General features: G+C 45.1%; 1 protein-coding gene across 1 annotated transcript in view; it reads right to left on the bottom strand.

Moving 5' to 3' along the window:
- Positions 1-2,105: 2,105 nt before the first annotated feature.
- si:ch211-79m20.1 (uncharacterized) overlaps positions 2,106-10,503 on the bottom strand; it is a 14,662-nt gene continuing 6,264 nt past the window's right edge. The window contains exons 2-7 of the mRNA XM_053419798.1: positions 9,366-9,468; positions 7,411-7,476; positions 7,077-7,273; positions 5,646-6,765; positions 3,305-3,440; positions 2,106-2,920 (exon numbers count right to left, since the gene is read on the bottom strand). Of these exons, the coding sequence (XP_053275773.1) occupies positions 3,313-3,440; positions 5,646-6,765; positions 7,077-7,273; positions 7,411-7,476; positions 9,366-9,468 (1,614 nt within the window). The 3' untranslated portion in view covers positions 2,106-2,920; positions 3,305-3,312. The remainder of the gene's footprint in view (positions 2,921-3,304; positions 3,441-5,645; positions 6,766-7,076; positions 7,274-7,410; positions 7,477-9,365; positions 9,469-10,503) is intronic.

The following is a 10,503-nucleotide window of genomic DNA, read 5'->3' as shown; positions in this document are numbered from 1 at the left end:
ATTTCTTCCTCCTTCTTATTAATAGCTGCCACTTCCGAGCAGCTTGTGGCTTCTTGGTGTTTTCATTTCACCATCAGGATTTATCTGGTGCCATATTTCATCCTGACTCACAACGACATCCTCTGCTGTGATTGGCCTGCGTGGTGTTTTATTTATTTAGTTCAGAAAGCTTAAAGGCTCTTTGGCATCCCTTTCAACTTTCAATAGTTAAAGTACTATAACAGAATTTAAAACTTAGAACTGTCCCCTTCAGACTGCATAGCTTGAATTTATTCTGCAAAAAAGTCATAGTTTTTAGACAGTCATGTTCTGCCATATTCCCACAGTCTTATTAGAGTGTGTGTGTGTGTGTGTGTGTGTGTGTGTTTGTGTTTGTGTATCTCAAGCCCTGGTAACGCCGACTCATCGTTCTCGAGGAAGAGAATGTGCTGACCACGTCAGGTCTGCAGGGGAAACCCCGTCGCTCAACAGAATGACATTTACACTGACTCTCTCTCTCTCTCTCTCTCTTTTTTTGACAAGTGTTCTTCTTTCTCTCCCTGATTCTACGTTTTTCTCCCTCCCTTTTTTCTGTCATATTTCTTTTATTCTGTCCCTTTTGCCTTTTTTCTCCTTCTCACTTTCCCCTGATGTTTGAACTCACGTCACCCCCTGACCGGGCCTTCTCCCTCTCTCCCTCTTTCTCTCTCTCTCTCTCTCTCACCCACTCTGTCGTTCATCTTCCGACCTTTCCTGAGACTGACACCCCTCCCCCCCGTTCCCCCCCCAGCTCCCTCATCTCTCTTTCACCATACGATACTTGTCTGTTGACGTGTCCGTCGGCAAGTTGCTATACCAACTGGACGTTTCTGCTGACCCCTCGCTTGCTTCGCGTGACAGAGCTGCAGGACGTGCAGCCATAGGGCAAAGACTAGCAGATGGGTCGACTGTACAAGTGTATATATATACACACACACAATTAATGCATGCACTTGTACTCATATGCATACATTAATTTAACATAAATAAAATGCAAATACTTGAATGGTCCCCAGGAGAGTACGTATCTCTGCAAAGTTGTAAATCGAGCTGCACCAAATTTCAGCCCCATAATAAATAGAATTTAATCATCAAGAGCCATGATTTTATTTCATGGGAAATCTCCATTGGTTTTATTTTAATTCAATGCGCTGGTAATCACACTCACTGGGTTTTAAAGGTCCCAGGCAGAACCCTACTGTTTCCTAAGAGTTGATAGTGAGGTAGAAGTGAAGGGGACGCCCAGGTTTGAACTGGGGACGTCTTGATCTGCAGTCAAATCCTCTACCTCTGATACTGATATCCAGATCCAGTCAAAACCACGTTCCCGCTTATGAGAGCACATTTAAATTGAATTCACCTGACTTGCACAAATTCATAAATATCAGTCCCCTAAACAAGCTTCATTCTTTTATTAAGATCTTTGAATTATTCTCTGGTTTATCGGGGAAAAACATCAACAAATGGAATGTTAAAAAGTTTCCTACATCTGTGCCCTTGATCAAGTTCCAGCACCAAAATGCAAAATGTTATTATTTCAGCTAATCATCCATCATCTGAATATGAATGAGCCTCTTGGGGCAACGGCCAATATTTTAGTTCTTCTGTTCGCCATACTCTCTTCTTTGTCCGACTAATTTATTTTATCACACGAGTCAAATGTTTCTCCACACTAAACACAAAGAGTAATTCTATCTTTATATGGATACAGAGGAATTTAAAACCGGAGACTGCTCGAGCGTGATTGGTCGAACGTAAATTAAAAGGCTTCTGAACCCCCAAATCTGGCCCCTCCCCCTCAAATCCTGCAGATTCTCATAAGGAATCACAGAAAACCAACAGGAACAGGGGTGAACACATAACCTCCTGGGCAGAGAGGCACCAAAAAGATGTAAAACAAAAGCAGAGCCGAAGTTAAATGATCTATATATTTGTTGAGCATTTTTATTTTTATATTAAAAATAACATTCATAACAGTAACAGTTGTACAACCAATAATTATAATCTGAAACATGTCTGCAACAATAATTACACTTTTTTTTAAATAAGTTAAGAAATAAAGTTTTTCTCTGTCTGTCCCCCCCCCCCCCCCCCCCCCCCCCCCCGGATATCGTTTTTTTTTCTAAAAGCATTTATACAGTGTTGGCTATAACAGCGATCTCTAACAGCCAGGTCTTTAAGACTTGCTTTAACGTGGATATTCATAACATGTTATCTAGGCAGGCATTTGTTTGTTATTCCATTTGGATCCGGCAGTAGTACAAAAAGAGCAGGTTATTGATATTTTCCAGTACATGAAGCTACAGTACACAGCAGAGTACTTCTCTAAGGTCAGTGTAACGATCAGTGTGCGGCTACTCCAGTGTTAGATACAGTTAGACATTGTAAGATAACAGTAATGTTTGGCGTCGAGGCCTCAGCTGCGTTTCCAGTTATTGTCCCAGTGTAGAAATCCAGTTCTCCACGTCTCCACTCTCAGCCCCTGTTGCACATTTACCCCCGAACGGTGACGTCTTAGTCCGAGTCATCGTCGGCTCCACCAATCAGTAGTCGAGCTGGAAGTCAGAGGAGCCAATCAATGGCTGCCGACTGCAAGGGAACCACCAGCTAAGCTTCGGGCATCTGATAAGCTTCCGTCGAATCCACGTTAACAGGATGTGTTTTAGATCCAGTGTTCAGGGCGATGAAATAACTTCCAGTCCATCGAGTTCATAAGATTGCACTTTTTCAAATTGTTATTTCTTCTCAAATCCACGAAGCCGGACGCTCTGCGGCAGCTCTGGAGCAGGAAAGGTAACTTAGTCCGGAGATTTAGTCGACCAGCGGCACATTCAAGAATCCCACATTCTTCATCTCTCTGCTTGGAGCAACGTGTCGGGGCAAAAGCTTTGGATCAGCTTTCCTGTAAGAAAAAAATGTTTTTAATTTTCTAATTTTATTTTCCACCTTTATACATTTGCTAAACTTCTTAATTCATGGTATCACAGAGTTTGATAACAAGAGGAAACATCTAAATCTCATTATTCGAGTTATTCAGTTTATTTATCATTGTATTTCTTTGGTGAAAATCAACTGTATCATGATTCAGAGGTAATTGGGGATTTGTATCATGTTCCTCTCACTCATTAATTGGATATAGTCAAATATCAAGATCGAGTTTCAAGCCCGGGTACAGAACAACCTCCCTGCAGCCGATTCACTGCATCACAAATACCCTTTAAATGTTTCAAAGTACATTAAGTTGCTCTACAGTGTCACGTAAAAACAAAACAGATCCTTCTCTCACCTGCAGCTCTACATGATCATGGCCCTGAGGGCGGCTTTGCTGATGCGTTTGCGGTGTTTCCTCCTGCGGCGAGGGGACGCCGGACGGAACGGGGCCTGACGTGCAGCGGGGGACACGGGGGCCACAGTAGACACGACTGGGAGAGACAAGACAAACAAAGACAATAAGGTAAATACGAGGGTGAACAACAAACAAAGCAGTAAACAATTATTTCATAACTAAGTAGTTTGATTGGCTGAACCTGAATTTGAAAACAGTTAATGTTGCTCTGGTATCCTTTGGTATCCTTTGGTATCAAAATAACAAAATACGGACTAAATACTGAGAGTATTTCCTTTATTGTGATGTGTAGGTCTTTTGTGTATTTGTGGTATGTTTATAGATTTCTTTTTTATGGCATAGTCTTGTTCTTTTGTTGATTTGTTTTATTTCATCGCTGGAATTGATCAAGCTTTTCTACAATTTACTGCCTTTGCTCTTTTATTGATACAGTTTATTTTTTCAAATTTAGTGTATTATTATTATTATTATTATTATTATTATTATTATTATTATTATTATGTATTCGGTTGACCAATCACACCAGACTGGGCTTTATCAGGAGGGGGGAGGGGGGGCCTTAAAGAGACAGGAGCTCAATCCAAGTGTTTGAGACAGAGGCTGAACAGAGGAGCTGCAGCAGTGGAGTGTTGGAGTTTGTGTTTTCGGAACTTTAGAGCATGTGAACCTTTTCGAGTAATAACACAAATTTAAATCAGGAGCAGGAGCCAGAAATTTCTCCTTAAACAGTCTCATCCTGGTGTGAACAGCGTCACAGAGCAGCAGTGGAGAACAGAGAGCGGGCGTGGAGCTCTGGCTCTGGCTGCTCTCTGAAGGGCACCTGATAACCTTGGAGCCTGCACAACAAAGCCTGCAGGTCGGAGTGGAACACGCAGCGCTGGGAAGTGCAGCTGTCTGAGCATGCAGCTCTCAGGGGGTTGAGGAAGAATAGCAGGACGCACGTGGACGTGGTGTTTACGGTCCTACGGGTACGGGGGGGGCTGCTTCCGGCACCTGGGAAACTCTCACACCGATTCTCTCACACGTGAACCGCTCATATTACAACACACGCATGACCACTGGAATACGACAGTCATAACATTTGTCAACCCTCCCGTGAATCTGTCCTCGACGTCGACTAACAAGGGCAGCGATTGTACAAACAAGTTCTCCGGCGTGTAGCGCTGTGTCCTGCGTCTTCCAGATTTTTCCAAACTATTGTTTTTGGCCCGGAGCAGCATTGGTGAACCGCGCCAAGAGGTGTGTCTGGAATAGTTGTGCTGAATACACAAAGGCCCGGTCTTTATTGTTGACATTTGAATTACAACTATACTAATAAATCGAATGCGTAATAAGAGGTTTATTCAAAAGAAAGCATTACGTGGGCCAATAAGGTAATAATTTGCTTCCTGCAAAAATTTAATTTTGGTGCTAAACCAAATCAGTGTCAAGAATGTTTTATATTTGATATTTTCACTATTTTCAACAATTGAGTTTAAATCTAAAAGTTTGTGAAATTTGGTTCATTTTGATTGAAGTCATGGGTCTGTTAGGTCTTTGCAGAGGTACGTGCTCCATTAAGTATGAGTGTGACCTGTGCTCATTCTGTATGGTACTGTATTAACCACATGTCCCACATACATGTGACGTGTATCATATGAAAGACTTCAGTTCAGTTTTGATTTAAAGGAAGTATTTCTTGATGATTCTCAGTAAAGTGTCTTAAATTAGATTTATTTATTTATGTTCCTTTTTCAGTTATGACTGAGAAACTAGAAGTTCTATTTTAATCCTAGTTATTTTTCACAGGGTTTGATCTGAGCCACACAACAATGCTATCTAACATCACTTCCATACGGGGTTAGCAGCTGTTAAAATACATTGAATAGTGAGTTGATGAATTTGTTTAAATGCACTGGTATCAGACCAGTACCCCAGGTGTTAGAACCAGTATCGTGAAGGGAAGCTGGTATTGTGTCGAGACTAAACATCGAGAAGCAGAGTTTAGTTTCTTTAGTTGAAGCAGTTGGAGAATCTTTTCACATCGATGCTCAAGACTTTCCTGTTTGCCACGGCTTTTACTAAATCAGATAATTACTTTTATTTTATTTATCTATTTTATTTCCTTATTTAAATCTTTCAAATTCGTATTAAATGATTATTAATTTTGTTGTGACGTCTTCTTTTGTTTTTACATCTGATACCTTTTATATTTCATGTAAAGGTCTTTAAATCGCCTGGTGGTAGAATCAGGATCCTATGAGCATCCACACAGACACACACACACACAGCTGAGCAGCACCTGTTGTAAACGTGGTCGTCTTTGGTCTCTGCTGAGGAGGAGGAGGATGAGGATGAAGATGAGTCTGTTTATCCGGTTCGCTCTGTACCATCTCTAGAAGTCTGAGCCTCCTCTCCTCCTCTGTAATATGACCGTCCTCTATGGTCGGCTTAGAGTCTCTCTCCCTCCCCTGATTGGCCGGCTGAGCACCGGCCGAGTCCCCGCTATTGGCCGAGCCACTCTCTTCCTTTCCGCTCCCTTCTTTTTGACTGACTGCTTCAGTCTCAGTCTGTTTTGTGACCGGTGTAATTATTTGGCTGGTCACTGAGTCTCTCTGATTGGTGGTTAGAGGGAGGGTGGGGGTTTGCTCTGCTGCGGGTGGGAGTGTCGGGCTGACGGGGGGGGAGGCGCTGTCGGACTGAGGAGCGTTGAGTCGATGTTGTGTCCTCAGCTCGGGGTCTGGATAATGTGGCTGATGATGGTGCTGATATTGCTGATGATACTGTTGCCTCTGCTGATGCTGCAGTACCTGCTCCTGCCTCTGGGCGTGATCCGGATGATGCCCCTCAGTGTTCGAGGCCACGCTGCCCTCCTCCCTGCTCCCTTCAGACCCGCTCCCGCCCCCGAGCTGCTGCATACTCCCCATGACGCTGTGCTCCGCCCTCGCCTCCGACGGCCAGCTGCTGACGGATCCCAGCACCCCGGCGATGGGCTGGTGCCCAGGCCCCTGGTGCACCCTGGGCTGTGTCCAGTGCACCAGCTGGGTGTAGCTGCCCTGCTGCCACTGCCTGGCCGCCGGCTCGCGCTCCTCGGAATGGTAGCGCTGCTGGTTGTGCTTCAGGTCATCGAGGCGATGGAGGTCGGCCTTGGAGGAGTGACTCTTGGGCGGAGCAGGGTGGACAGATCGTGGAAGGGGGAGGGGAAGGTGGGAGGAGGGGGCAGGCTGCTGTGGTGGAGGCGGAGGGGGGTCAGGGTTGCTCTGAACAGGGGTGTTAGTGACGGGAAGGGACGAGGAGAACGAAGAGGACGAAGAAGACGAGGAAGATGTGGCAGGTAGGCATCTGCAGCTGACGTGGTCCTCCACTGATATCATGGCGTTGGTGTAGTGAGGTTTACTCCTGATGACCTGGATCTTTAGCACCTGGAGGAGAGAAAGACAACATTAGAGAAATAAACATTCAACAGGATGAACCATGAGCGTGAGTCCAGACACGAGAGGGAAATCTAACTGAAGACACTAAGCTCTAGAAAACCAGTCTGAATGTAGCTGCATGTGCGATATAAAAATATTATGAAAACATGCAGCAAAGACATCTGATTGGTTGTTTCCCAACAAGCTAATAATTAAATTCAATCAACTGTGGCAGTTGCGGGTGTAAGAGAAATTTTCCTTTTCTCAAAGTTACATCACAAGTCTGATTCTGCATTTGAACTTGTGACGTCTCCACACACCTTCAGGAATCTGCTGGAGGTGACGGTGGGGGTGCACTGCAGGTGCCTCGTGTTGCAGCAGCCCGAACATCTCTGCACCTCCACGCACGGCGGCCACAGGATGAAGTCGGCGTTGCGGCGGTCGAGCATGGACCTGGTCACCTCCATCACCTCCGTCCGAATTTTACAGACCGCCATCTGTGCCTGCTGCGCCTCCACTGTGAAGGGTCAGAGGGTGGGGGTGGGGGGGGTGGACATCAGAGTTAAAACCAGCCGGACGGACACAAGAGTGATGAGAGAAGGATTCAAAAAGACATATAAACAGGAAGGGACACAAATAGATGTGGAGACCTACCAAGACTTCTGCTGTATCTGCCGTGGGTGTGGTTTGTGAGGAGGTCGTGCTCATCCTCTTCCTCTTCTGGAGAAACAAACAGGGGGGGGGGGGGGGGGGGGAGGAGAGGACAAAAATTAGCTAGTTGATAAAATCAACTTAGGATTTTCCAACGTCTGCGTGTAAAGCACTTTCACATCACGAGTGGCGTTAGAACTCTTTCAGCCGTGTGAGGCCTCTCCAGCAGCTTTCAGCCGAGCTCATTGTTCACTGCGAACAGGAAGACATTTTTTTTTCTGGCCCTGCTAAAACAATTAGGCTATTTTCTGCCACAATTTGTCTCGCTGACGTCAAGAATCATGTTGAGGAGAGATATGAGTTGTTAAATATAACTCCTGTGTGGTTCTGTAAATGTGTGTGTGTGTGTGTGTGTGTGTGTGTGTGTTTGAACATGCCGTCATTTCATACTGTTCCCCCCCGGTGCTAATTATAACCCCGGTGTGGATTGCCTTTGGTCACTGTGTGTGCATGTGTGTGTGCATGTGCGTACTGGAGTGTGTGTGTCTGTGTGTGTGTGTGTGTAGGTGGTATTCGGTTGCCTGTTAGCCCTAATTAACTGCCCGCTGCAGAAAGGAGAACAGTTTGTTATTGTTCTCAGAATCAGCTTCTCTTTCAGATCCGTGCTCGCAGATTATAAGGTCATGTTTTTATTTGCACGGCTAAAGTCTGCGTGCTAACACACCGACGCTGAGCAGGTTGAACTGTATTCTTAGTGTTCGGCAGCTTAATTTAGCGTGTTGTCATGCTCGCTGTTGCTAATTACAACAAAACACAGCCGAGACGGATGCTAACGTCATAAATCTAATCAGAGGAGACATTTGAGAGTTGTATTTCCCCCCCCCTGTGGGCTCCATGAATATCTTTAACAAATATCAATCCATCCAATATTAGTGTTTTGAAAAAGCAGTTTGGTATTTTGTTCTGCGTCATCACGTTCTTTTGAAACCAGCGGTAATCATATTCGGGGGAGAGGGGGGTGGAGCTTGATGACACTACACGCCCACTTACACCAGCGGCCTGCGCCCATTGGCCAAGTACTAGCTGTGACCTCTGCTGGTCATTGGAGAGAATGCAGGTTTCGGCTTCACTTTTCTACGTTAATATACAGTCAATGCTAAAAACCCAGAATTTAACATGAGGAGTAACAGATATGGAACCAGGACAGAAGGGGAAGGAAAGCACGAGATGTTTAAAAGGGAAACGTTCTAGTTTTGCTGAAACTTCAGGCTTCGGTTTCAAGATGATCCCAGATACAAACAGTTGAAGTCATTTCCCTCCCTCTGTTGGTTCCTCTCCACGGTGGCTGTTATGTCACCGTGTTATTTATGCATTAAAAGGAATGATCAAACGACAATCCATTAATATATGTATTTGTGACTTGGTTCCTCAGAGGGATTCGTTTATAATGAATCTTTTAATCAGCTGCGTGGGCATGCCTCTGACTGTGTGCACAAGTGTGTTTGGACTCTGTTTGGGGTCGGAGATGTAGGGCGTGTGTGTGTCTGTGTGTGTGTGTGTGTGTGTGTGTGTGTCTGTCTGTCACACAGACACATCTATATTTCAGGACTGAGAGAGGATTCCAGAGCAGGAGAACAATGCAGTGACCTTGTGCTGTGAAGTTTCTCTCTGTCTCAGTTTGTCTGACGCTCACCAAGGTCACAGCCTCTCTCTCTCTCTCTCTCTCTCTCTCTCTCTCTCTCTCTCACAAACACTCACACACACACACACACACACACATCGAGCTGGTTCATCAGTCTTGCTGCTGTCTCGGATAAATATTGCTTTAACATGGTGCTTGGCATGATACTCTCTTACTGCATTCCTATGTCTTCAGGCCTCACACGGATTCACCTCCTCCACGTCTGTGTAATTACTGTGTGTGTGTGTGTGTGTGTGTGTGCATGTGTGTGTAGTACCTATTGCATTGGCCTCCTGCAGCAGCAGCACTTTCAGCTGGTCTACAGAGGCGATGGGAGAATTCCTCACCAGGTCGACCAGCGACGGAGGGAGAGGATCGCCCTGTGGAGACAGACACAGATTTAATCTCACGTCTCTTTACAAACACCGATGTTACATTGAACCTGGTGAAGAAGCAGCCACGTCCCAGAAGCTGATTATAAACATGCATTTCACCGAATAATCATAATGAGGCAACAAGACCTGTCATGCATCAACTTCCCCCCCGACACTAGATAAGATACCCAGTGAGGGAGAAGCCCTCCATGTCTCATAGTTCTCAAGCACAGTCATCAGCTGGGAAATGAAGCAATCAAGAGATTCCTGTCGACTTGTAACTTGAATGACATGTTGCAGGTTTTGGAATTCAGATGAAGCCACTGAGAAAAAGGAAATATACACAATAATAAAATACACAAAATAAAAAAACGACAACTACGTCCTTCAGAGGGTTTAGGCCCTGATGTTTCACACAGAGGCTGGAAGGGGGATTCTTCCTCTGATGATTTTTCAAAGTGTGTTTTTTCTAATTTTGTAATTTATTTAAATACTGGATCCGAGACATTGAGAAGATTGAAATGAACTGAGAGAGAGATAGGGGGGGGGGGGGCATCTCAGACCTCCATCTCAACTCCTGCTCCACTTTGGTTTCCTCCTGCAGAGGAAGTGATGCTTGTGACTGAGTGTGTTGCTGCTGTTGTCACTCTCTCTCTCGTCTGTTTACCCTCAAACGCAAGACAGGAAACTCGCCCCTCTCACCCCGTCTCTCTCTCTCTCTCTCTCTCTATCCGTCACACACACTTTCTCTCTGTATCTCGTCCATTTCTGTTCCGTCACTTAGCATCACAAACAACTTTCTGTGTTAGATTCCACCTTTTGTCAACCAGTAGAAAACATCTGCACGTTATACAACACACAACCACAATGTGCTCTTATTCAACCGACTTATGCAAGTTGTGTATTTTCAAACGGGGCAAAGATAAGGGGCCGTGATACTTAATGAACTTTTAATGAATGCCACGGCAGGAACTCATTTGGGATTCAGTCCCGGCTGTTCCTTGAGGAGACTCCTGCGGTTCCTGCGTGCAGATCAAAAGC

This window comes from Pleuronectes platessa, chromosome 3, assembly GCF_947347685.1.
Source record: "Pleuronectes platessa chromosome 3, fPlePla1.1, whole genome shotgun sequence".
In the NCBI taxonomy this organism is placed as follows: domain Eukaryota; kingdom Metazoa; phylum Chordata; class Actinopteri; order Pleuronectiformes; family Pleuronectidae; genus Pleuronectes; species Pleuronectes platessa.
This window is presented reverse-complemented; position numbering and strand designations above follow the sequence as displayed.